A 27,827-nucleotide genomic window follows, 5' to 3' on the forward strand; every position below is an offset into this window, starting at 1 on the left:
TAATTAGGTCGACCCTGTCCTGTGTAAAAGTTTATATCGAACACATATTCATATTCGACACTCATTTTTAAATTCGTTCATTTGCTTCTGTGTGAGGTATCTAGGTAATTGTACCAATTTATAAAATTTAGGCAAGGTGTGACGCTGGGGGTTGGGTTTAGGGTAACGATTCCCATACAAAAACTCATAACTTTTCAAGCAGGGTAAAAAAACCCAAACCAGATTTATCTGTTTGAAGGTATCTACATGACCAGGTTCTTTCTGTAGTTTCTGCATTAATGGAATTATTTAAAGTAATAGGCAAGGTCAATAGATTAAGTAATTGTTAACTTGGATTTTATTGTATTAATTTAAACAACGGAAAACAAACAAGTAGATCAAAGGTAAACAGAAGAGGATCCGGAAAAAACAAACAGTGAAATTACATCCAGCTAGGGTTTTAACTCGAAATGCCCTTATACAACATGACATATTTCCCCCAACTGCTCTCTTAGCTCTAAGTGATCCATCATGGAATCTCAAGTCCTCATTGTTTTCAAACATTTCAGCTACAACTGCTTCTGGTTGTACATTTTCTTGCCCGGTTTTTTGTTCTTCCAAAGGGTTTAAGGGATTTGGTTTGGACCTTCCTTGTTTTATGGGTTACTTTTGCAAGGAAACTTCTACTCCAACTTACAAACTGATATTAACGAGCTGACAAATTTTACTGTTTGATGAAACCCTGGCATGTGCACCTTTTCCAGTTTTTTTTTCTTTCAATCCTACCAAAATCTGATACGAGTTTAATGGGAAATTTAGCACAAAAATAAGGTGTGATTACGTGAATAAGAAAAGAAATAATTAATCAGGTGAGTAATATTTAGACCAAATCTAGGTTTGAAAGAATGGGCTAAGGAAATTTGTGAAGATCCAGGAGATATTTTGTCTGCAAGTCCACATTTTCAAACAGATTTATCATTAAAGTTTTGTCCACAACATCTTACTGATCAACTTCAATATACAGGAAAGTCCAGAACTTGACTGTTTTCTTAATCTAAAAAGTAGAACCTCTTAAAGTTGTTTATTATTACTACGGCAAACTATATCGTTTTTACATTAATAATACTTGCACATGATAAGTGACCATGGTTGATAAGGAAAGGCAAAATAAGAAGAAAGGAAAAGGAAAATACAAATTAACTTATACAACACTGAAAGCAACGTACTACCTCAACATTAATCACCGAGTTAATTCCTTCTGCCCCTTCTCCGATTCTGCATCTTCCTTCCAAAAAACTTTACAAACAACTTACTTTTCATGGGGTTGAAGAGGTATCCGAGAATGAGTCCGTTCAGTAGCCCGCTTCCGTACCCCAACATGATTACCTTCCACCCAAATTCAAACCATGTATCTCCCCCATCATCTCTCTTTGACATTGAAGGCGATGTTGGTGATGAGCCCTCAGGATAGCATTCTTTCGACAATGGTTTCCCGCATAATCCTGGGTTGCCTTCAAATGAGTTGTTTTGGAACGTACTAAATTGTTTTCCTTGCGGTATGGGTCCGATCAACTGATTATGAGAGACGTTGAAAAATTCAAGGAAAGTGAGTTGTACTAGCTCTCGAGGGATCTCTCCATTGAGCTTGTTCTGAGAAAGGTCCATAACTTGAAGTTGTGTGAGATTCGCCAGTGCTGATGGAATTTGACCCGAAAGCAAGTTGTTGGAGAGGTTGAGGAATTGAACTGCCTTTAGAACCCGAACGTCTTCTGGAATGCGGCCTTCAAATCTATTGCTTGAGAGATCAATGGCTACCAAGAAGTCTTGAATCTTCTCGTATTTTGTTTCCACGCCTGCCTTTGTCATTGTCATTGAGTACGAAAAGCTGGTAAACCAGTTATTTCCTGGCGCTTGAAAACTTACGTTTGCTTGCAAGTAATTTAACTTGCCAAGATCAACAACTTGCATGGCTTTCCATCTTTGGAAATGATGAGATGGCAAACCACCTACAAATTTATTGAATGAGAGATCAAGGATTCGCATCTCGCGAAACTCGTTAAATTTTGGTTTTCCAATTACACCATGAAATCCATTATGCCTTAGGATGAGAACTTTCAACTCTGGAAGCCAGCCCAACCAAGAAGGAAACGTATCCTCTATCTGATTATTTCCTAGGTTCAGAAACTCTAGCATCTTGCACTTAACCAGTGATCTCGGGATCTGTCCATTAAATTGATTTTGGCCAAGGTCCATCACCCTCAATTGGCTTCCTTTTTGACATGATCTAGGAATAGGGCCACGAAAGTTGTTGTTTTGTAGATTTAGTACTGAAAGTGATTGCTTAGATTGCCCAAACATGGTGGAAGCATGCCACAAGCTATATTTGATATGTCAAGTAGAGTTATAGAAGGCAGATTGCATATCATCGATGAGATTTCCCCCTTCAACAAGTTGTTTGAGGCATAGTAATGGGCAATGGAAGCGGGTGGAACAGGAAGGGATCCCTGTAGCTTGTTAGAGCTAAGATCCAACTCTCTTATATTGGTCCATGGAGGAACAACAATTGGTTGGTGAAAACCTGTAAGGAAGTTTCCTCTTAAATCTAAGACTTCAAGAGTTTCAGCAGATAAGCCCCATAACCATTTGGGGATTAACCCATGGATTTTATTATCAGCAAGAGACAGGAACTGCAGTTCATGTTGACTCGAAAGAAAATTTGGAAACTCTAATAAGTTGCAGGAATCCAATGTTAGATATGTTAACTTCGGAACACTAACATTCGTAACGGTTGAGGTGAGCAATGAAAAATTATTCGAAGCCAATTGAAGATGGCGGACATTTTTCAAATTTAGAAAGGATTCTAAATTGTAGGAACCGCTTATATGATTTATCTCTAAATCTAGAACTTCGAGATTCACTAGAGTAAAGATTGATGTTGGAAGGGGACCCCAAAGTTCGTTAACACCAAGGTCTATATAGACTAGTCGAGTAAGATTTCCTAACCAGGACGGGATTCTGCTTGAAAACTGATTTTGGGAAACCAACAACTCATTGAGCATGGTAAGATTTTTTAGAGAAGATAGGACATCACCTTTTGAGTTTGTAGAATCTAATTCCAGTGCGGTTAGTTTTGATAGCTTCCCAAGCCAAGACAAAGTGGTAGGGCTAAACTCATTTTGACCTAGTGCCAGGAAAGTGAGCTGCGTAAGGTTAGCGATGGAAGTGGGGATTGGTCCAGAGAAGTTGCAGTCTCTAAGCTGTAATCCCCGTAATGACTTGAGATTCCCAATTGATTTTGGTAGCTCACCCGAGAAACTTGTACGGGCAACTCCCAATCCCTCAAGAGAAGTATTTTTGGCAAATTCTGGTAAACGTCCCGTAAGAAACGTATTGTCGCATGCACTAAGATATTGAAGATTGGGCAGTTGAAAAACATCAACAGGGAACTCACCATGCAGTTCACAATACTCGAGAGAGAGATATGTCAAAGATGATAAATTTGCCAAACTTTGTGGGATGGTTGATGATGCCTTTACCCCGTCAAGATTAAGATGCTTGAGGTTGATTAACCTCTCGGCTAAACTTTTCAAGCTTGGTTTCCGGAGCTCTAGATCATTTCCGGAAAGATCAAGTATGACCAGCTTTGAAAGCTCTAGAACCTCGTATGGAATTTGACCTGAAAATTCAGAAAAAGAGAGGTCCAGATGAGATAGCCTTGAAAGCCGCCCGATTGCAAGAGGGATTTTAGAGCCATTGAAGTCATTGTCCGAAAGGTCGAGCTTTCTAAGATGATGGAGTTGGAAGAGGCTGTTGTTGGAGTGGATGGAACCATGAAGGAAGCTGCTGCCGAGATCAAGTCCAGTAACGTGACCGGTGCTGTCGTCACACTCAACGCCATCCCAGGAGCAGCAATCCCCTCCATCTTCTCCTTCACCTTTCCAGGAACCAAACTTGGGATGACCAGAAGCAGACTTTTTGAGAATGAAGCTTTCTTTCAGCTGCAACAAAGCAGAGCGTTCAGAGTACAAACAGGGTTGCTTCACAGAAGAAACACACCGAGTAAGAAAAAGAGAGAGAATTAAGAAGAGTGAGCATTTTGGCACAAAGGGTTGTGATAAGAGCCCCATATTATCTGAACAAGCACTTCTTATGGTACTAAAATGTTGGAAATAGAAACCGCTTTTATACACAAAATCAAGCCCTGCCAACCGCTATTTTAAATCAATTCAACAATACAAGAAATTTCCATACTCTGATTTTGACAGTTACGTATAGAAATCCGAACTAGAAAAAGAAGGAAATTTCCATACAATTCACCATTAGAATGAAGGTCTAATAATAGTGATGACCGAAAATTATGTATGCATTGAAAGCACAAAGGGGAAATTAAGGTCCCATGCTGCTTTGGTTGCTCTCACGTGCAGTCCATGCAAAGACTAATTCAGCAATATCCATGCAAAGACTTGTATTCATTTTGAGTGTGCAATTTTGATTTTCAATAGGTATAAAATAATATATGTGGGCTCTGCTCATATTTGTTTCAGTTATTCTTTTTAAGTGTGATTTTTATTTGTCAATAATTTTTAGAATATGTGGTTAAAAGTTCTTAGTTGACATCTCTTTCTTTCTTTTTTTCTATATTGTGTGTTCAATATTCATTAAAAGCATAATTCCCTTTTCCCTCCTCCTAAGTATGAATTATTAAAAAAATGTGATTTTTATCTAAAATTGTTTTGATCTATATTTATTTGATTGATATTTTGTGTCGATCGCTTATATTTGATTTTTTATTAGAATTTCATTTGATGTTACTCGAACGTATTATCCTAATATTTGTATTTGTACCCTTTAAAATATTTAATTTATATCTAAAAATTCATTTTAATTTAATCAAATAAACTAAATTTTAATTTGTAAATTAAAATCCAATCAACTAATTATATTTATTTTTTTAAAAAGCATAATTGTTTCTAAAAAATAAATTGAATCAAATTTTATACAAATTCAATCAATTTATAATTATATCAATTTGTCTTAATCCAAATAACAGTAAACATCAGGGTAAAATATATCTAAAACATCATTTAGATTGTTATAGTTTGTTGTTATAAAATTTAAAAGATTGTATATTTGTTTTTAAAAAATATAAATTATAAATAATTAAAACATTATACTTTAAATAAATAAAAAACTCAAAATTCATATACCGTTACTTATTGTTCATTTGCTTGGGCTTTATGTTTGGGCCTTATCTAAACAAAGTCTAGTCAATGTCGTAAGTCGTAAGTAATTGAGTGATAGTCATGTTTTTGAGCGTATTATTTATGTGGAACTATGTGTGGAACTATGCGTGGAAATTTTTTATATTCCAACAAATAAAATGAAAGGTTAGTAGAAAATAGTGGTCTCATTCAGCTCTCTAATCCATGGATATTAGTTTAGATATATACTCTATCGATACGGCTAACACGAGAAAATTAAATACCCATTGAAGACGTTAAGGATATTTCAAAAAAAAAAACACCTCATTTGGGGATGTAAAAAACTGACCCGTCTTGTAAAACTAACTAAAACTGTCTTTAGTCAAAACTATTTAAGTCCCGAGATAGTGATGATCCGAAACCGATTCGAGAGGGTGATGATCCGTGTGATGAGGTGTTGCTTTCCCTTTTTTGAAGTATCCTTAACGTCTTCAATGGGTATTTAATTTGGGCTATATAAGCCCATTTAAGACAATTTGGATTTCAATTTTCTAGAAGCTCAAACATCAAGGCTATTCGGCCTATTAATTGTTAACATTTAATTAACCATTTGATTGAAATTATTGTATTTTTATCTTAATATTTAAAGTTTTATCTTTCAAGGGTTTTTTTTTTTGGTAAAACTGACTGCAATGTGACGAAACTGTTAACTGTTAAGCCGTCCTCAATTTTTAATTAAATTCAACTTATATTTATTTTATTATTTTAGTAATAATATAAGTCGGTTGTGAACAGATTTACTTTTAAATTCTATTTGTTTTTCTTTCTTCCTCCATTTGATTCATAAAAGATAACTTTTTACACTAAATGTTAAGTTGTTAATTGTTGAGATAATTTCAGATATAATATTGGAAATAAATTTTACCATTTTTCAGGGGTTTTATAAGCCGGTAGCGATTGCCAAATGTTGACGTAGGCATGTAAACGAAATAAACGTTTAGTGAATCGTTTGTGAATCGTTCAGCAGGAAGTTCGTTTATGTTCGTTTATTTATTAAACGAATGAACATGAATAAGATTTTGTGCTCGTTTAATTAAATGAACGAACACAAACAGATGGCTCATTCATTCATTTACGTTCGGTAATATGTTCGTTTATGTTGGTTCATTTATGTTCGTTTATGTTCGTTTATGTGCGTTCATTTATGTTTAGCTCAATCTCCCTAGACCCATTTAAAATATAAAATCCCAAAATATTTTAATCTAACACCCATAAATATTTTAAAACTCAATTAATTTTAAATACAAATAAAAAAACCTAAAACAATTAAATAAAATATAATCCTAAAATTGTTAGGAAAGAAAAAAATATATTTCATTTATGTTCGTTTATGTCCATTTATTGTGTTCGTTTACGTTCGTTCGTTTGTCTTCGTTTACGTTCTTTTATTGTGTTTGTTTATGTTCGTTTACATCCGTTCATTTATATTCGTTTATCATTTAAATGAACTAACATGAACGAATACAAACAAGCTACATTCCTTAACGAACGAACACGAACAATAAATTTATTTTTTGTTCGTTTATGTTCGTGTTTGTTCATTTGTTTGGTTAAAGTTAAACGAACGAACATGAACATATCCCCGTTTATGTTCGTTTGATTCGTTTACAGGCCTATTTTGAACATGCATATTAAAGAATAACATACTCCCGTTCTTTAAAGTTAAACGAACGAATATTAACATATCCTGTCACTTATTTGTTTTTAATTTTTTTTAAAAATATAAATTATAAATAATTAAAACATTATACTTTAAATAAAAAAAAACTCAAAATTCATATACCGTTACTTATTGTTCATTTGCTTGGGCCTTATCTAAACAAAGTCAAGTCAATGTCGTAAGTCGTAAGTCGTAAGTCGCAAGTCGTAAGTAATTGAGTGATAGTCATGTTTTTTAGCGTATTTATGGATATAAAGGTCAGTGTGGAACTATGCGTGGAAATTTTTGATATGCCAAGAAGCAAAATGAAAGGTTAATAGAAATATAGTGGTCTCATTCAGCTCTCTAATCCATGGATATTAGCTTAGATATATACCCCATCGATACGAGAAAATTAAATACCCATTGAAGACGTTAAGGATACTTCAAAAAAAGGGAAAGCAACACCTCATCTAGAGATGTAAAAAACTGACCCTACTTATCAAATTGATTGAAACTGACTTGAATCAAATTATTTGAGACCCGAGATGGTGATGATCCAAAACCGATTCAAGACGGTGATGATCCGTGTGATGAGGTGTTGCTTACTATTTTTTGAAGTATCCTTAACGTCTTCAATGGGTATTTAATTTGGGCTATATAAGCCCATTTAAGACAATTTGGATATCAGTTTTCTTGAAGCTCAAACATCAAGGCTATTCGGCCTATTAATTGTTAACATTTAATTAACCATTTGATTGAAACTATTTTATTTTTATCTTAATATTTGACTGAAATGTGACGAAACTTGTAACATCCTCAATATCGGGTTAGTGACCAAATTGTAAAGTTTCGGAATTTGATGACTAAAGAATAAGAATGAAATAGTTCAAGGATTATTGGATACATATGATGAAGGTTATTTTGTAATTGTTAAAGAAAATTAAAGGGCAAAATGGTCATTAGACTTGAAATTATAATTAAATGATATATATATGGATAAGGATGGAGAGTTTCCAGAAAAAAATCTCTTCTCTCTTTTCCTTCTTCATTTTTCTCTTCTCCACGTGTGAAGCCAAGCAAAGGTGAGTTTCTCTTGAGCTGATTATGGGCTGAAATTTAAGTTTAGTTTTGATTATTAGATGATAATTAAGCTTAATGAAAGCTTAATTTGTTCTAAAACAACAAGATGAAAGGTATATGAGAGATTAAAGATTTTGAGTTCTTGAATCAAATCTTGAAATAGAATTGATAAGTTGAATTTTAAGTTGAATTTGACTTGTCATCTATGAGATTAAGAAGTTAGAAGTATTAGAATTATGTTTGAATAACATGAAAAATTGATATGATTGGATTCTATATTGAGAATAGAATTCTAAGGTTTAAGATGAATAAATGAATAGATTGGTTTAAGTATGTGTACTAGAGTTAAGAATGAAAAGGGGATGATATATGAAGTGTTTGAGAGAATTGAAGTGATTTTCGAGCTTAAAATATGAGTTCTGGGCAAGGGGAATCGGTACCCATTCAAGGGGAACCGATACCCCTTCAAGCGACAGAATTCCAGAATGCCAGAGGGGAACCGATACCCCCACAGGGGGGAACCGATTCCCCCTATAGGAAAATGTTAATATTGGTTTAATAAGTTCGTTTAAGTTGCTAGTATCCAATTAAAAGGTGTAGGTATCTAATAATTGTCTTAAATTGTATAATTATGTAGATTCAAAGCCTAAACGAGTTCTGAAATCATTGACAAGTAAGATCGATAAAAAGGGAAGATAAGAGATTGAAAGGGACTAGTGAGGCCAGGTGAGTGCATATTAATTAGTTTATGGTGCAAAATGGAAACAAGACTTGCGACAAGTCTATTTCCTCTGTTAGAATGCATGATATATGATTATACGTATATGAATGACATGAATTGTATGTATGCATGATATATGTGTTAACATGCTTTTGAATGTAATGTTATGAGAAGTATGTGCTATGTAATGTATATATATGAACATATGTGAAACTGAACTATGTGACTGCATGAGAAAGATATGAATCATATGACATGATATATGTGAACATGAGAAAACAAAGTATAAGATATGAACTATGTGATCCTATGAGAATATGAAAAGAAGCTATGTGACTACATGTATATGTGAAAGAAGCTATGAGCTTATATGGCATGTGATATGAAGTGTATATGTGAAATGATATGAATATATATGTGAAAACAAGTATATGTTATGAGATAAGGTTTATGTGATTACATGCAACGTATGATATTAGATATATGATTACACGTACATGTGATACGTGACTGAAAAGAAAAGATATGTGGTTATAAGAGAAAGAAATGAATAAGTAATGTGAACTGTTATAAATGATAATGCCCATGTCATGTGATATGAGAGCTAGGGGTATAGTTGGCATGCCAAGGGTCGAGGGTTTACCTATGTTCTTCGGGACATATGGACTGTTACCTATGTTCTTCGGAACATATGGACTGTTTACCTATGTTCTTCGGAACATATGGACTGTTTACCTAGGTTCTTCGGAAATCTATGGACTGGTCCTTCGGGACATTGATCGAGCTGTTGTGACAGCTAGTGGTGCACAACCTCAATGTACTCATACCTTGAGTTCTCACTAGTGTACATGGGCTAAATACGAGATAATATTAATAAACTTGATATGATGATATGTTTGTTTCCTTGTGAAATGTTATGTATGATATATGATTGTACAAATGGTTTATTGAATCATATGATAAAAAGAATCAATGATAGTGATAAGCATGAAGATGATGATATAGTTGCTTTTGTGTATTTGTTACCTGTAGAGTGTATGAATTGCATGAATGATAACAGTAATTGTTCATGTATGATTATTAGTTAAAGTTTGCACATATGTTTATTGCCTCACTAAGTCATAGACTTAGCGTGTGATTGTTTCACACGTAGGTTACGAGAAGAGTAAAAAGTGATGAGGAGCAAGACAGGTCAGTTACTTCTTACCGAAGATCAGATCAGAAAAGATCTCTTGAATTCGATGTATTCTGTACATTGCAAATAGTTGGCATGTAATTAACGTTTTTGAATTGTATATGCTTGATCGGTTTTGTCAAAAACATGTAAGCCTGAATAGTTCGGAAATATTTTGAATAAGTTACATGTACAAAAGTTTTTAAATTACTCACTATTTTATACGAATAAATTTAAAAAGTCAATGTGACACTTCGGACTCGTATCCGGGTCGGATACGGGTTGGGGGTGTTACATTTAATGGTATCAGAGCTACGGTTTAGCCGATTCTAGGCTAAAAATGAAGTCGAAAGAGTTTTAAAAAATGTACATGCCAACTAAAAGTGAAAAATTTTCTGATCTGATAGGGTAAAGAGTGTGCTGTCTTGTTAATAGAGTTAAATTGTTATGTGATATAAGATAAGTGAATACTGAGAATGAGTTATGAGATAAATATATATGTTTATATAATATGATAGATGATATGTGAATATACAAATGACATATGTTATATGATATGAATTGGAGGATCATATGCACATGTGATATGTGATAGAAGTAATGATATGAGCACATGAATATATGAGAGCTTCCAAGTGAAGCACCAGGCGATAGACCTGAAGGTAATAGCATTCCTGCCCTGGCCAGGCAGGGAGAAGAGCGAAAACCTCAGGGAATGCCTGTATAAGATTAGAGAATGATTCATGATGTTGAATGATATTCTGATGTGTTTTAAATTGTATACTTTGTTAACTCATAGAATGAATGTATCGAAATAGTTAAAAGAGTTAGGAGCACCCGATCTCAAGGGTGAATTTGAGGAAGGCTCTGTTGTTACAGACCTTGTATATGATATGAAGATAATGCTAGAAGATGTTCATTTCTCCATAGTGGAGAAATTAAATTGAGAAGCTTGTTATTATGTGGATAAGATGGAATATGGTGAAGAGTGTCACCAAGGATATTAAAGATCAAGTGACGCGGTTATTGTTTGTGAAAGAGTTTGTACTCTAGATGGAAAGAGTTCGCATTGGCTAACAAGAGTATGTAATGAAAATGTAATGGAATTATATATATTGACAGGTTATGATAACCAAATATGAAGAGGATTTGGATACAATTGTATATTTGATCATAGGAAGGTGTTGTGGTGAAGAAGATAAAGATTTGTATGTTTGAAGGAAATACAAGTACAATAGATGATAAGAATTGATGTTACTGTCTACAGGATAAGTAACATTATATGAATGAAATCAGAGTTATGAATTTGAAACAAAGGGATAGTATTGTATAAGAAAAAGTGTGGAGATGATAAGGATTTGTACTTTAGAATGAAAGAGTTAGTGTTGACTGACAAGATTTTGTGATGAAATTGTATTGGATATAGTTGTATATTTTGATTACGTAAATGTGATATAGTGAATGAAGTGAGGATTCGTATGGAAGTGTAAATGATAAGTTCGAAATAGAACACGAAAAATGTGCAAGGTGATGTGAAAATATTGTTCGACTCCTTAAAGTATATGAGTAATCACAATTGAAGAAGATTTAAAGTTGTGTTTTGGTCAAATGATGACGAAATACAAGTTTTGTATGGTTATAAAGTAATTAGAGAGTTATGAAGAAATAGATGGATTTATGATATAGAGTGATGAGATGGATGTACTGTCAACGTGATGAGTGACACTATATGGAATTTTAGAAAGGTCAAAGGAAGAATGCATAGTTGAATGAGAAAAGACAATGGATTGGTATACTGGTTATTGTTTATATGATAAGCAACAGAAGATGAATGTATAAACGAAAAAGATAGTTGGATAATTAAAGGATTGAAAAGTAAGTTTCTGATGATGACAAGAAAGAATAAGTCAGGGAAGCAACATAAGAACATTAGAAGATATGTTATTATTAAGATGTGCAGTGAAAATTCGAGGACGAATTTTCTTATAAGGAGGGGAGATTTGTAACATCCTCAATATCGGGTTAGTGACCAAATTGTAAAGTTTCAGAATTTGATGACTAAAGAATAAGAATGAAATAGTTCAAGGATTATTGGATACATATGATGAAGGTTATTTTGTAATTGTTAAAGAAAATTAAAGGGCAAAATGGTCATTAGACTTGAAATTATAATTAAATGATATATATATATGGATAAGGATGGAGAGTTTCCAGAAAAAAATCTCTTCTCTCTTTTCCTTCTTCATTTTTCTCTTCTCCACGTGTGAAGCCAAGCAAAGGTGAGTTTCTCTTGAGCTGATTATGGGCTGAAATTTAAGTTTAGTTTTGATTATTAGATGATAATTAAGTTTAATGAAAGCTTAATTTGTTCTAAAACAACAAGATGAAAGGTATATGAGAGATTAAAGATTTTGAGTTCTTGAATCAAATCTTGAAATAGAATTGATAAGTTGAATTTTAAGTTGAATTTGACTTGTCTATGAGATTAAGAAGTTAGAAGTATTAGAATTATGTTTGAATAACATGAAAAATTTGATATGATTATTGGATTCTATATTGAGAATAGAATTCTAAGGTTTAAGATGAAATAAATGAATATAGATTGGTTTAAGTATGTGTACTAGAGTTAAGAATGAAAAGGGGATGATATATGAAGTGTTTGAGAGAATTGAAGTGATTTTCGAGCTTAAAATATGAGTTCTGGGCAAGGGGAATCGGTACCCATTCAAGGGGAACCGATACCCCTTCAAGCGACAGAATTCCAGAATGCCAGAGGGGAACCGATACCCCCACAGGGGGGAACCGATTCCCCCTATAGGAAAATGTTAATATTGGTTTAATAAGTTCGTTTAAGTTGCTAGTATCCAATTAAAAGGTGTAGGTATCTAATAATTGTCTTAAATTGTATAATTATGTAGATTCAAAGCCTAAACGAGTTCTGAAATCATTGACAAGTAAGATCGATAAAAAGGGAAGATAAGAGATTGAAAGGGACTAGTGAGGCCAGGTGAGTGCATATTAATTAGTTTATGGTGCAAAATGGAAACAAGACTTGCGACAAGTCTATTTCCTCTGTTAGAATGCATGAATATATGATTATACGTATATGAATGACATGAATTGTATGTATGCATGATTATATGTGTTAACATGCTTTTGAATGTAATGTTATGAGAAGTATGTGCTATGTAATGTATATATATGAACATATGTGAAACTGAACTATGTGACTGCATGAGAAAGATATGAATCATATGACATGATATATGTGAACATGAGAAAACAAAGTATAAGATATGAACTATGTGATCCTATGAGAATATGAAAAGAAGCTATGTGACTACATGTATATGTGAAAGAAGCTATGAGCTTATATGGCATGTGATATGAAAGTGTATATGTGAAATGATATGAAATATATATGTGAAAACAAGTATATGTTATGAGATAAGGTTTATGTGATTACATGCAACGTATGATATTAGATATATGATTACACGTACATGTGATACGTGACTGAAAAGAAAAGATATGTGGTTATAAGAGAAAGAAATGAATAAGTAATGTGAACTGTTATAAATGATAATGCCCATGTCATGTGATATGAGAGCTAGGGGTATAGTTGGCATGCCAAGGGTCGAGGGTTTACCTATGTTCTTCGGGACATATGGACTGTTTACCTATGTTCTTCGGAACATATGGACTGTTTACCTATGTTCTTCGGAACATATGGACTGTTTACCTAGGTTCTTCGGAATCTATGGACTGGTCCTTCGGGACATTGATCGAGCTGTTGTGACAGCATAGTGGTGCACAACCTCAATGTACTCACATACCTTGAGTTCTCACTAGTGTACATGGGCTAAATACGAGATAATATTAATAAACTTGATATGATGATATGTTTGTTTCCTTGTGAAATGTTATGTATGATATATGATTGTACAAATGGTTTATTGAATCATATGATAAAAAGAATCAATGATAGTGATAAGCATGAAGATGATGATATAGTTGCTTTTGTGTATTTGTTACCTGTAAGAGTGTATGAATTGCATGAATGATAACAGTAATTGTTCATGTATGATTATTAGTTAAAGTTTGCACATATGTTTATTGCCTCACTAAGTCATAGACTTAGCGTGTGATTGTTTCACACGTAGGTTACGAGAAGAGTAAAAAGTGATGAGGAGCAAGACAGGTCAGTTACTTCTTACCGAAGATCAGATCAGAAAAGATCTCTTGAATTCGATGTATTCTGTACATTGCAAATAGTTGGCATGTAATTAACGTTTTTGAATTGTATATGCTCTGATCGGTTTTGTCAAAAACATGTAAGCCTGAATAGTTCTGGAAATATTTTGAATAAGTTACATGTACAAAAGTTTTAAATTACTCACTATTTTATACGAATAAATGTTTAAAAAGTCAATGTGACACTTCGGACTCGTATCCGGGTCGGATACGGGTTGGGGGTGTTACAAAACTGTTAACTGTTAAGACGTCCTCAGTTTTTAATTAAATTCAACTTATATTTATTTTATTATTTTAGTAATAATATAATAATGGAAATAAATTTTACCATTTTTCAGGGGTTTTATAAGCTGGTAGCGATTGGCAAATGTTGACCATCCATATTAAAGAATGGTGGTTAAAATAATTTAACCTTTTCCAAGTAGTTTTGTAAAGCTGGGTAGAGTTAGTCATGTAAATGAACTGAACGTTCAGCGAACCGTTCATGAATCGTGCGACGAGAAATTCGTTTATTTATTAAATAAACGAACATGAACAAGATTTTGTGTTCGTTTAATTAAATAAACGAACACGAATAAAGGGTTCGTTTGTTCATTTACGTTCGTGAACGTTCGGTTATATATTCGTTTATGTTCGTTCATTTATGTTAATTTATGTTCGAACAGATGGCAAGTTGAATATGTTACGAAGATTATTGAAGTTGTTTGGATTTCAAGAAGATTGTTTTGTTGAACAAATTAACTTTAAGACTTTATTATGTTCATATAATTTATTTATGATTTATGTATGTGTTTTTCGTATTCGGACAAATTAACTCTAAAGTTGCAGGTTATATTAATGAATTTTAAGTTGTTATTCTTGTTGTTTACTTCTTTTACATTCATTTGTTGTGTTCGAATAAGTTTTCTTTTGTGTTTGTGTTGTTCGTTTATGTTCCTTTTTTATGTTCGTTTATGTTCGTTTATCATTTAAATAAATGAACATGAACAAGCTATATTCCTTAATGAATGAACATAAACAAAAAATTGTTTCGTTTATGTTCAGGTTCGTTTATTTATTAAATGAACAAATATGAATATACCTCCATTCGTGTGCGTTCGGTTCGTTTACAGGTAGAGTGCATCAGAAACCAATTAGCGTAAGGTGTGAACGGTTGCCTTAAATTTATCATGTGTAAACTACATGAATAGTCATTCAAATTATGTTGGAATGATTATTTTAACCATTAACATATTAAAAATTATAAAATAATCATTAACTTTTGTTTTTTAATAAAATTATCAGCCCTCGTTAGACCCCATTAACCGTGGTCAAAGAGAATAACATAATACAAAAAATTATAAAAAATATCTCATTTGATCCCTCAACTGTAATATAAACTTTATTTTAATATTTTTTAATAATTATATATATATATTCATAATTATTTTAAATTTATAATTACGTTATCTTTTTTTTTAAATCATTTTTTATGGGAGATATACCAAGCTGATTATGACTGGTTGGAAAAGGAGAATCATACAAATATGAACACTCAACCGACACTAACAACATGATTTTGAATTTAAATTAGCTGCAGATGATGTTACAATTGATTTTTTCCCAGGCAGTTTGTAGTTGAAAATAAATGCAAAGTAATAAACTTTACAGAAGAGATTAATAATTTTGGTGTGATTAAGTACTATCTACATTTATGTATTGATCGACCAAATTTTGTAGTTCAATTAATATTTTTTAAAAGTTATGAATTTAAATATATTTTGACATAATTGTCTTTTTATATATAATTGAAAAAAATATTAACATTTTTTTATTAAATAAAGAGATATAACATTTTTAAGGTAAATGTTAAGATTCGAACTAATATAGGGTGTTAGATGATATGAACATATTTGGAGTCTTGTTTTTCAAGTGCATCAACCATTCAAACTAAACATGTTCAATATTAATAGTCCACTGATGAATTATGAATTTAAGATATGATTGCTTATAATTCATCGTATAGTATATAAGATTTATGTACTCACAACATATCAAATACTCTTTTATATTTTATATAACGTAGGTTATATTGTACGTAATGTTTACATTACCTCTTTAATTTATATATATATATATATATATATATATATATATATATATATATATATATATATAACAGATATACTTCAGTATTTATTAATTTTATTAACAAATTATTTATCATTTATTACTGATGAAAATCCACGTAATGTAAATGTGATACCATATGTTAATAAATTACATTTGATGTGAAGTATATATATGAATGAACAACATATTGTATAATTGATATATTTAATATTTTATGTGCAATGTGTTAACAGGATATATCTGACATGAACCTTATAACATGTGCTATACATATTTTATGTTATTATCAACATTTTAAAATGTATAACATAAATATTAAACATATTATTTGTATTTACACTGTCATATTAATTATATGCAAAACATATAATTACAGAGATAAAAGTAGTTTGAGATTAATTACTGAAAACACAAATGTGAAAAAATTACAGTCAAAAGATATAAACCTGATAAAGGAAAAAAAAATTCAGAATCAATGAAGTCACCAAAGCTAATGTATTATATACTAATATATAGAGATGTACTACATGAATGCCAAATTGAAAGACCTACCTTCCCCAGAAAATGCCATTTTATTTTGTTGGTGTAAAATAAGTAGAAGTAGATTTGTATTCATAAGTGATTGAGATAGCGTTTATTGGATCTAGTATTGATATGATTAGTTTCAATCACAACGTTCTAAATTGTTTTATTATTGAATTTTATTTAAATGTTATTATGATATTTTGGGATATTATTTTGTATTAGATGATGTGTTTTAAAGATAAATATTAATTTTATTTCATAATAGTTATTTAAGAAAACATATATATTGATGATAGAATACATTGTTTCTCAATAAATCTTGTTTGACAAAGTAACGTTTACCCTATTAAATTTACTTGTTCAACAAGTAAAGATTTATGGAGCAAATTCTACAACAATTAAGTATACTTAGTTAAATAAGATTTGTGCTCCAAACTAGACAAGGAATATGTGATGCATATTTAAAGGTTGCTAATGTCTAGTTTTAATTAGGGTTTTTATTATATTATTTGTGAGATAACTTTATTATTTTGCATAAATTAATTTATGTTATAAATATTGTAAGTGTACTAATGACAGTTTCAAATGTTGTGTTTACAACAAGCGCTAAGTAATAAATGAGTACTACTTAAGGAAGAAAATAACTATAACAACAGCTCAACATGAGATCTACCATTAATTTTTCATTTAATAGCCTATATGTACTTATATATATGTGTGTGTATGAATTAATTTATAATATTGCAAATTCCAAGTTTATATAACTTATATTCAAAAAAGTCTTTATCTTTAATTTTGTATTTAATATAAGTTTTAGAAATATAATTTTTTATGAATTATAATTTTATCTCATTAAAATCACAAATAAGATTAAAATATTTACACGTGCTCTTATATTATTTAAAAAAACAAATATTTGATATTTTCAGAAATTCAATGCATTTCATACACACACACATATATATTTATTCTAAAATTAAAAAAAAACATTTGGTTACAACTGAGTCGATATAAATTTTCGATTACTACGTTTTTCAAGTGTATGAAAGTCAACAAAATATAGAACCTAATTATAGCTATCAATATCAGTATTAAAAACTTTGCTTACATTCTACTCTATGATAAATGCTGGTGGAAGACAAAACAATGGTTGTTAGAGTTGTTCTCTTTTATATTATTTCACAGGATAAATGAGATGGTAGATTAAAGTTTAAATATATTAGGTTTTTCGTTAAGTAAAGATGTTATATTTTCAAATTAAATGTTGGAATCCGAACACATACAATATAAAATAATATAAACATTAGAAATATATTAATTTTTTAATTAGTAGTGATATATAAGATAATATAAGCTTAAAACACTATATTTTTGTCCAACTCATTAAAAGTTTTAAGAATAAAGCATGGTTTAATCCTCATATTTAATCAATTCTTTCATTATTATTTTAAAATAATAAATAATTTAATTTTTGAATATAAAATAATATAACTTTTTTATTTCAGACTTGTATGAATATAAAGCTCTTGCATCGTCTCCCCTGAGCTAATGTCATCTGCCATCCAAAAGCTACCCCTTACTCTCTCTTCACTATTAAACTTTTCAAATCTTTCTCCCCATCCATCCCTTTTTCACAGCTGAATTGAGAAGAAAGAAACTATGGAGATTATAAACGAAAACCAAACAATTCAATCCATCATCAGCTCCCACTTCCCGAAGCTTGTCACCAAAATTTTGCTCCCCTTTTCAGTTCTTTCTGTAATATTATCATACCCTTTGTTATGCAACTTCCGAACTTTGGCATACAGTTTACAACTCTTTAGTTTCAGCGCTGGAAAGAATTACATGTTTCTGCTTTGCAATGGACTTCTTTTTTTTCATTGCCACCAGCTCTGTTTTGTTCGGTGGTTTTGGGGTAGAGTCTGATATTAAATCCGATAAGACTCCAAGGATCAGTAAGGGAGGTGGTCAAACAGAATCATCAGAGCCAAAAGAGTCAATTTTAAAAGCAAATGTTACTGCAGAAGTTGATCAAAGAGAAGATCATCCCTTGGTTGTACAAGATGAAAAAGAAGAAGAAAGATCGAGTGAGCTTGTTGCAGTCGAGGAAGATGAAGATGAAGAACTTGGGTTGTTGAGTGATGAAGAGTTAAACAAGAAATGTGAAGATTTTATTAGGAGAATGAAAGAAGGGATTCAATTTGAAGCTCGCAATTGATGGTTCAATAGTAGAATTCGACACAACATCGGGACTTTGACAATAATTTGGTTCTCCCCTGTTTTTTTCCCCTCAGGAATTTGATTTATGGGTTTTAGTTTAAAATACTGGTTGCTGTAAATTAATCATTGCTGTTTGAAAGCATAATTAAGGTGTTGTAGACTTGAGGTAGCAGCCAAGTTGATAATTATCCTGTATGAATGTGTTGACCCATGTGCTGTTCGTTGTTGTCCAGTTCTCCTTTTAAAATCAAAGGAAGCGATCCAGCAATTTCTCAATTGACTTGGAAGTCAATCAAAAGAGTACACCGGGAAGTTATACAGTACATCACCCGTAATATACGGTTAAAGAAAAATGTTATCAATTTTGTTATTATTTTTTTTTAACAAAACAGGTAAACAAATTACCTAAAATATTATTATTTCTATCGATTTAGTTATTTTGGTTTAATTACCGGTATTGGTAAACGCACTAGAAAACCCGGTAGAAAAAAAAATAATATTTTAGGTAATAGTTTATCGGATATATTACCAAAACCGATAAAGCGTTCAATAATAATAAAATCGTTAAAAATAATAATATTTTCGATAATTTTTTTTACTATTTTGTTAAAAATAATAATAACAAAATCACTCGTACTTGTTTTAACAGTATATTAAAGTTAGCACATGTGATCATCTCCCTAACACAATATAAATTAGGTAAACTTTAAAACACTGACCAATCTTTTTGTCAGCAATCACTTTAACGTTTCTGTATAAACCAGCCCAATCTCTCATACATCCGTTAGTTGAACCACCAAAGTTCAAGGTTTGAATTCGTGATGCTCTAATCCTTAATGTGAAAAATAAAACGACAATAACTCTAAAATATTTTATTTAAGAGTAATTAAAAAATTAATTAACCAACAACCAGTTGATTTAATAGGATGAGATACTAGATTCCTTAAGTAAAATTAGGAGTTCCATTCCCGGAGTTTACGAATGGAGCGAACTGGGTTGGGAGGGTTGCCTTCGCATCTACAGTATCCGATTCGTTTAGTCAATCAATAATCAAATAACGGTGATTATATAAAAAACGATTTGATTAAAAATATTTTTATGTTAAATTATTTGAATTGTTTTACATATTCGAGTTAATTTATATTTGGATTTGTAAAGTTTAAATAACTAAAACAATAATTAATAAAATAAATAATTTAATTGTTTTGTGTTTTGATTTCGATTTCCTTAAAAAAAATCAAATTTTCGTTAGTTTTAAGTACATTTTAGCCAAATTTTGAAATATATATTCCTAGAGTATTTATGTAATTTTAATTTTTTTTCCTTTTTTACAGTAAATTTACTTTTTTTTCTTAATCTAGTCCTTCAAATCCATATTTTATTCAATTTGAACAAATATTCAAACAAATATATTTGATTCTACTCGAATTTTATAAACTAAATTCCCCTAGATCTAATACTCACACAAGCTCTATCTTAACCATAAAAGATATTTGTCTCCTAGCACATTTTTACTTTTATTTTTTGCTTGAAAGAGAGTAATTAACTACTTAACTAGTCTGAGTTAGTGCTTTCTTCGAGTATCCTATCTACGACTCTATTCGGAGATTGGGTGAATTTATATAATCCTTTTGGGAGTGTCCATATGTATTTTGCTACAGTATCTGTTACCTTGTATGTCCTAGCACATTTTTATGATATATCATGGGTACAAATATTCCTCTAAAAACACATGTATTTAGTTATTCCAGTAGGAGTAAAATAGTTTTTAACCGCACAGTGAGGTGCTCAATCTAACCCAAACTTGGGGGGCATTAAGAAACGTTTGCATGTACAATTGAAGCCATTTTAGAAGGCATAAAGGGACAATCTCCCCTATCAAACTTGAAGATCTTCATATCCTATAGAGGATTAGTGTTTTATTTTCACAGTTCACAATGAGCTGCCCAGCATTGTTCCATCTGAAAATGGAACAAAAAGAAAAAGAGACTAACCCCACCACTAAAATCACCTTCATGAATACCCTATGTGTGGTTCCTAAGGGTCCCATTGGGAGCTGCAGGATATATAGGGCATCTCTTTGTCGAGAAAGAAAAAGGCAGACCCTTTTCTTGGCCTTTTGCACATGCACCACACACAATAATTATAAGAACTAATGAACAATGAAACCGATACTGACCCTCCATAGGCTTGGGTTCCCTTGAACCTCAACAATTCCATGTATGTTAAATTAACAGTAAGGATTAATTGTGGCAGACAAGAGCTTTGCCGCGCTTGACCTGCTCCAATTTGCAGACCCCACAGCTAGATTTTGTCCTCCACAGTTACCAAACATAGACGCAGTGAAATCAAGTGATCCATTGACTAATCAATTTAGACAAACCCGGTTTTGACCGATGTTACCCTGAACCCAAGTGCACGTTCAATAAATGTACAAGTCCAACACCGGCAAATCGAATACTTATGTCTGAATATGTGTCGGATGCAGATATTTTAGAAAACATAAAGAGTCCAGTCTTAACAATTTTCATGGCAGCATTTAACATGCTATGACTAAATGTAAGCCTTTACCATCAACAATTTGACTAAGCAATTGTTGAAGAACATATGTCCCATCCAATCGACAAGATTCTATTCTTAAAACCTATGAGACAGAATATTGTGTGGGAAATCCACTTATTTTCAAAGAAAGAATAGATAGAGATGATACTACCAACACTTTTCATAAGAATTGTTGTTGCTGCTGCACCAACTCTCTCACGCACCATTGGTGGTGAATACACAATAACCTTTCTGGAACAGTAACGAAAACAAAACTTCAATCAGTTAAGAGGAGGACCATGACACCGGGCCTTTGCCATTGTTTTAAAATATATATGATTTGCAAAGAAGAGAACTGTCACCCCACAAGCCCACACTCAAAACATCAATCACTTGTTTGATTTTTTTAGAATTAAGATGAAATTAATATAAATGTAAATATAGAAACTACATTTATTATTATGTCAATCAAAATTATATAAAATTGACAACAACAAAAAAACACTAACATTGTTTTTAGAAATTGACAATGACTAGATTACATTTTTTTTGGATAAGTAAAATTTTATTATCCAAATAAGAGATCAGTACAAAAACATCCCAATCAAGGATCAAAGACAAAACTATTTACAACAAAAGAATGGTTAGCCTATACCCCAATTGGTACAAAGTTGCATATTAACATTATCAAGTCTATTTAGATCGCTATTTCTAAGATGAGTACGAACAATCTCCTTAATGGAATTAAGCAAATCTTCAATGGTTCTATCTCTTCCTTGGAATAAACGTCTATTTCTTTCCTCCCAAACAAAGTAAATGAAAGAACACCAAGCAATCTTCATGATGGTGGTAAGGAGAGATTTTCCTTTCCAAGTCGAAGAAGCCCAAGCAAGCTTGTTATCCCATGACATATGAGGTTTGGCCAAGAGAGAAAGATTTAGAATTCCATTCCAAAGAGTAGCATCCATAGCACAATCAGCAAACAAATAATTTCTCGTTTCAAGGGCATCATTGCATAAAGTACAAGAACCAACTATGGTAATTCCCATTCGAATAAGTCTTTCCCTAGTTGGGAGTCGATCAAGGATTGCAAACCAAGTAATAATGTTGAATTTTGGAATGTGAAGGGGAAACCAGATAGGCTTGTGCCAAGGTACCTTTTCATGTTTGATTCGTATCTCTTCCCAAATACCTTTGGAATTAGATACTCCTGCATTAAGAATAGGGAGGGCCTCAGTTTTCAATTTCAAAAGCATGTTGAAGCAATTGTTGTATGAAACAGTTTTGGACATCTGTAAAAATTACATTTTAGAGAAAGTAATTTGTCCACTTTCTAAACTGAGAGGGACTAATGTGGTCTTTTACCCAAAATTATAAAAAAAATGTCAAAATTTAAAACACAAAAAATTGTTCAAAATTGTATACAACATTGAGCCACGTTTCACGAGTCATAGGTTGGTAAAGATAAGGCTAGTATCTATCAGAATAGCAATTCCAGGTACCAGGTACCAGGTACCACCACATCCACATCCAAAACCATTGAGATATATGTGATGCTCCAACAATGGACAAGCAGATTCAAGAAATTTGTTCCTGAAAATGGCAGCCAAAGGGGCACTCTCTTCTTCTCTTATCACTCAGATTCCTCTCTTTCCCAACTCTTCATATTCTGCATCACCTTTCCCTTGTGCTCTCACTTCCCATAACACCAGGCTCCATCAGTTCAAAATTCATGCAAACTTAGGTAATTTACATTTTCCATTGAATTTTCTTTTCTTTTCTTTTACTGGATGATTTCTATATTCTAAAGTTTTAAGAGTTTGGGTTTCTTTTAACTATGATAATGAAGAAACTGGCTTGGTTTGTTAGGGGAAGGAGAAGGAGAGCTCAAGCCAAAAGGAAAGAAGAAAATTATAACAAAAGAAGAAGAGCCAGCGCAGTGAGTACCGTTCTTCAGCTAGTTTATTAACAATTTTTTTGCAGAATTTGGCCTCTTGATTATTTTCCTAGAGAAATAAATGGCAATTCAAGTTCCAGGTGATTGAAATGCAGGTATTGGCAAACTGCAAGAGAAAGGGAAGGAGAGAATCCCATAAGAGTATAAGACCCCTCTTCCTTACATTATCATTTTTGGAATGTCAACACCCTTCGTAATCTTAACCATTGCTTTTGCTAATAGCTGGATTAAGGTATCAATTCGATGATCATAAGAATGCAAGAATCGGATCTTCAGCGTCGATTCACTCGAAATGCATCTTTAATTTAGCCTTCTCGGCTTTCTAGCGTAAGAACTTGTTAATGTTAGCACACTCTTCTTCTGAGTACTTACGTTGTAAATTTATCAAGCTAAAGTGTTGTAGAACTTCAAATTCTTTTTAATTTACCTATGCACGGACTTGTATAGTACTACAGTTACATATTTTTGAAGAAACCGTTGTGTTGAGCAAAGTGCCATAGACTGACCATCATCACCATCTTGCTTATAAAGATGGTCCAGCAATGTATGAGAAGGCCTTCGCGAGGACTTTGGCTTCCGATTAATAAATGATCGTTCGTCTACTATCTTTGTCGGTAACTGTGGAGGCAGTTCAGGCGGAGGCTTGCTGAAATCACTATTGTTTAGTGGTTGATTCATAGCTCGATATCGGGAAGGAGGAGGTTCGAACTCTGAGAGGCTTTCGGGAGCTTCTGGAACAAACTCCTGTTACAACACATCATTAGACCGTCGCTACTTAAACATGCGAATAGCTTATCATAGCTTTACTTGAATCTGCAATTTAAGTGTAAAATGAAGCTGGAGAATACCTGCAAATCCAAAATGTTATAAGCATTGCCGGACTCATCGAATTCGCAGGGTAAGTTTGGAGCATATCTCCTTATCTCATCAACAATGAGTGGTAGTGGTAAACACCACATGGGAGCATCTTCATGATAATGAAATCTTTACCCAAAGAGTGCAAGGGTTCTCTGAAAGGAGAAGAAACAAAGGCTCTGCAATTTAGACCGTGAAGAGAAAACTGCTGAAGCTAAAGAATGGAACTTCAAACATAGACTCCATAACACTATAACAGAGATTCCAGTACATTGTCTTCCAATCGTTCCATGATCCAGTAATAGCTACTTTCTTGCCGCCAAAACACCATGTTATCATCACTGCTCTTTCTCCTCTAGGTCGAAATCCTTGTAGGCCATCAACTTCTGTACTGGTGGATCGTTTCGGATTTGCATCACTTGACCAGGTCGGGCAAGGGAGCCCCAGAGATCTGGAGAAAGAAATGCAACACGATTGGATTTTCCATTACCATGTTGTAGATAATAGAATACCTTCATAAACAAGCGTAGCTATTTCATTTCCTTTTAGCATAATATGCAGAAAAATATCTCCTTCCTAACTTTATTTTGAGAATAAAACATGTACAATCAACATGCACTACACTTCATTTACAACTGGAACTCTTCAAAGGTCACAATAGTTCACAAAGACAAAGAAGCCTATTCCCTTGAAGCAAATAAGAAAGTAGACATGCAGACCATAAATAGGCTGTAAACATGAGACCCTTACAAATATAGCAAAGAGTAATAAGTTGTAACAATGCTGAATTACTTTACCTGGTACTATAATGAATGGATTGTGTGCTGGTAACAAAATCAATTTACAAACATCCTTTTATTTGGGTTTGGCAAATAAAGAGTAAGATGATGCATATGGCTTGGATTCAGTCTATTTGCAAAAGCAGCAAAACTTTTCAAGGAGATTTTTGGAGCAAAATTGAAAAGGCTATGATTCTTTGTTCTTTTTGGTGGGGACGGGGTATCAATTCAAGAATCTCATTCTTAGTCAGGTTCCACTAGCTCAGAGAATCCAACCACTTCCTTCAACACACCTAGTGTTCCATGAGTTATACTTAAGTGGGAGGTAACTAAAAGGTCAACAACAACAACAACAACAAAACCCAATTCCTATATGTATGGAGGTAACTAAAAGGTCCATAGATAATAAATTTACCTTTTTTGTAATGACTAAAAAGGCAGGCACCCAGATTGAAAGGGGGGAAGAAGGAAAACAAGACAAAATATGCTTGAATAAGTCTCATATGAGCATTGTGTGAATTTATCTATTTCCATATAACATTGCATTTTCATGCACTATTTGGTGAAAGTTCATGCACAGATATTCAGCAAAGGAGACACTTTGCATGCACTGATCTGAAATGTAAATCTAATGTGTGAAGTTCATAAAAAAAAGCTTCAGAATACCTGTAAATTCAAAGGTCTGCCTGAATCGTTGTACTCCCATGGCAAGTTAGTGTTTTGCACTAGCACATCATTTTGGTCTTGGATCACTTCAGCAGATCTTAACCAGGGAAACATAGGGATCTAAATATACAAATTCAAATACCATGGTATTGGATTTCTTTCAGTTAATACAATAGATTCCATATCAAGATAAAAAAACTCTAAACCCTCATGAGCAAGCATTTCAAGTGTTAAATTCTTGGCATACCTATGAAATGATGTGTTTTTATTCCTATAGATATCAATCTAATACAAAATCGCGTGCATATCTAGCATTCCAAAAGATTCAACTGCAGCAAAAACTATGATACAGAGCATCTAAACACACATGAAGGAATAAATAATTTGCAAAAAGAAACACTGAGGAAATGATGAGCAAAGGTGAATATTTTCTGACTGTACAACCAACACCAGAGGGAACTAACTGCAACAACATGTTGAAGTAAACTATAACCGCGGATGCACTAAGCCCCCTAGGAGTAAAGTAAAGTGTATCCCATTATTTAGGAAAAAATTTGAAATTTAATATAATATATTAAAAAAATAGGAAAAAAAATTTACACCCCATTATTTTTAAGAAAAGAAAATTAAAATTTTGAATTCCCGTTTATAAATTTCTAGATCTGTATAACCACACGACTTTACTCGAACAAAATATCATATATTTAATGAGCCATTAAAATCAAGTTTTTCCCCATGTTATTCCACCCTTCAGTCCAACCAATAACTAACCTGTGGAGGGAATAAGAAAGGAAGCTGATAAGCCTCATTATTAAAACTATGGGGAGGGGAATGAAGCATTGGGTCTGCATTAAATTGTTCATTATCCACTTCATATCCTTTCTTCTTTGTTCCTGAAGTTCCTTCACCATCCTCTCTACCACCAACATTTCCCATTACTTTGAAGCACAAAAAAGAAAAGAATAATCAATTAGTTAAATAATCTCAACAATAACTAATAAACTACAAAAACCCATCCTTTCCCACAGAACCAAATGACCAGGTAGGAAAATAAAGAAGAAAAGAAAAGACCCTGAAAACCAGAAAAAGCAAAACTGGTGAAGTAAAGATGAATGTTTTAGAAGAGGGGTAGTTTTACTCACCCATGAATGTAACTGAACTGCACAGTCACAAGAAAGCAGGCAAAGAAACTAGTGAAGGGAAAGCACCATAATTTCTGCAACTTTATATTTTTAATATTTATTTGTATGCATTTGATTGATTGATGTTTTAATGGGAAAGTGGTACTTGTCTACTCCATTTCTCTCTCTGCCGGTATGTGTTGAAAAAAGAAGTGAATTATATAAAGTATTCTCCAACGAGTTTGGAGGAAAGATCCTATGGTGAAGTCATGGACCAGCCAAGTAATGATGGTTACCTACATTCCAAAGAAAGTTGTTTTTTTTCTTTTTGCCTTTTGTCCACCGAACCCAACTGTTCCCTGGACACGCTGCGCTCTTCTTTACGGTTGAATCCTTCAAGGAATCAACTCCTGCCACGTTTCATAGATAGCAGTCCAATATTCACCTCTGCCGCTAATTTACCTTTTGGTTAGATAAATCTAAACGAAGATGTATTAATTTTGGAAAGGGAAAGCATGAAACAAGTGGGAATCTCATTTTGTTTAATTACTCCTACAATTAATGATGGATGATAAGAAGCTAACAGTAATAAAAGATGCTAAATTATGTAGGGTTTCTTTCTCCATCTCCAAAGTCATGAAACCAGGGGCGGTTTCAGAATCTACCGAGACTCATCCATTTTTTTTTTCTCATCAATGGAAACAAGTAAATGGTTATTTACCAAAACAAATATAGAAAAGAAAAGAAAAAGTAAATGGTAAAAGTTAGCGACATGTTTGGACTATAAAGACTGCAAACGAAAAGACTATTCTTTTGAGGACAAGAAATTCTTCAAAAATTGTACTATGGTTAGGATTTAATATAAAGATAAGATATTGTTAAAAAATATTTTTTTAGTTTTATACAAATATAAGATCGTTGAATGAGTGAAAATAGATGA

The 27,827-nt window shown here is 32.5% G+C and overlaps 4 protein-coding genes and 1 pseudogene across 4 annotated transcripts; 1 reads left to right on the plus strand and 4 right to left on the minus strand.

Annotated features, from left to right (window-relative positions):
• Nucleotides 1-1,046: 1,046 nt before the first annotated feature.
• Nucleotides 1,047-2,300, minus strand: LOC120163018 (putative receptor like protein 25). The gene has a single exon (XM_039173055.1). It carries the CDS (start codon nt 2,230-2,232, stop codon nt 1,228-1,230), a length of 1,005 nt encoding a protein of 334 aa, XP_039028986.1. The 5' UTR covers nt 2,233-2,300; the 3' UTR covers nt 1,047-1,227.
• On the minus strand, nt 2,301-4,106 carry LOC120163440 (receptor-like protein 7). The gene has a single exon (XM_039173380.1). It carries the CDS (start codon nt 4,104-4,106, stop codon nt 2,301-2,303), a length of 1,806 nt encoding a protein of 601 aa, XP_039029311.1.
• A 14,503-nt stretch (nt 4,107-18,609) lies between these two features.
• On the plus strand, nt 18,610-18,966 carry LOC120163450. Its single transcript, XM_039173388.1, has one exon. The coding sequence runs from the start codon at nt 18,610-18,612 to the stop codon at nt 18,964-18,966; it is 357 nt and encodes a 118-aa protein (XP_039029319.1).
• Nucleotides 18,967-22,153: 3,187 nt separating this feature from the next.
• Nucleotides 22,154-22,801, minus strand: LOC120163460. The gene has a single exon (XM_039173399.1). It carries the CDS (start codon nt 22,799-22,801, stop codon nt 22,154-22,156), a length of 648 nt encoding a protein of 215 aa, XP_039029330.1.
• Nucleotides 22,802-23,889: 1,088 nt separating this feature from the next.
• Nucleotides 23,890-27,066, minus strand: LOC120164584 (annotated as a pseudogene).
• Nucleotides 27,067-27,827: the final 761 nt, after the last annotated feature.

This window comes from Hibiscus syriacus, unplaced genomic scaffold (assembly GCF_006381635.1).
Source record: "Hibiscus syriacus cultivar Baekdansim isolate YM2019G1 unplaced genomic scaffold, ASM638163v2 tig00002919_pilon, whole genome shotgun sequence".
NCBI classification, from domain to species: Eukaryota; Viridiplantae; Streptophyta; class Magnoliopsida; order Malvales; family Malvaceae; genus Hibiscus; species Hibiscus syriacus.

Excerpts from the sequence above, each read along its gene's own strand:
- LOC120163018 (XM_039173055.1), bottom strand. The coding sequence starts at position 2,232 with ATGGACCTTGGCCAAAATCAATTTAATGGACAGATCCCGAGATCACTG.
- LOC120163440 (XM_039173380.1), bottom strand. The coding sequence starts at position 4,106 with ATGGGGCTCTTATCACAACCCTTTGTGCCAAAATGCTCACTCTTCTTA.
- LOC120163450 (XM_039173388.1), top strand. The coding sequence starts at position 18,610 with ATGGACTTCTTTTTTTTCATTGCCACCAGCTCTGTTTTGTTCGGTGGT.
- LOC120163460 (XM_039173399.1), bottom strand. The coding sequence starts at position 22,801 with ATGTCCAAAACTGTTTCATACAACAATTGCTTCAACATGCTTTTGAAA.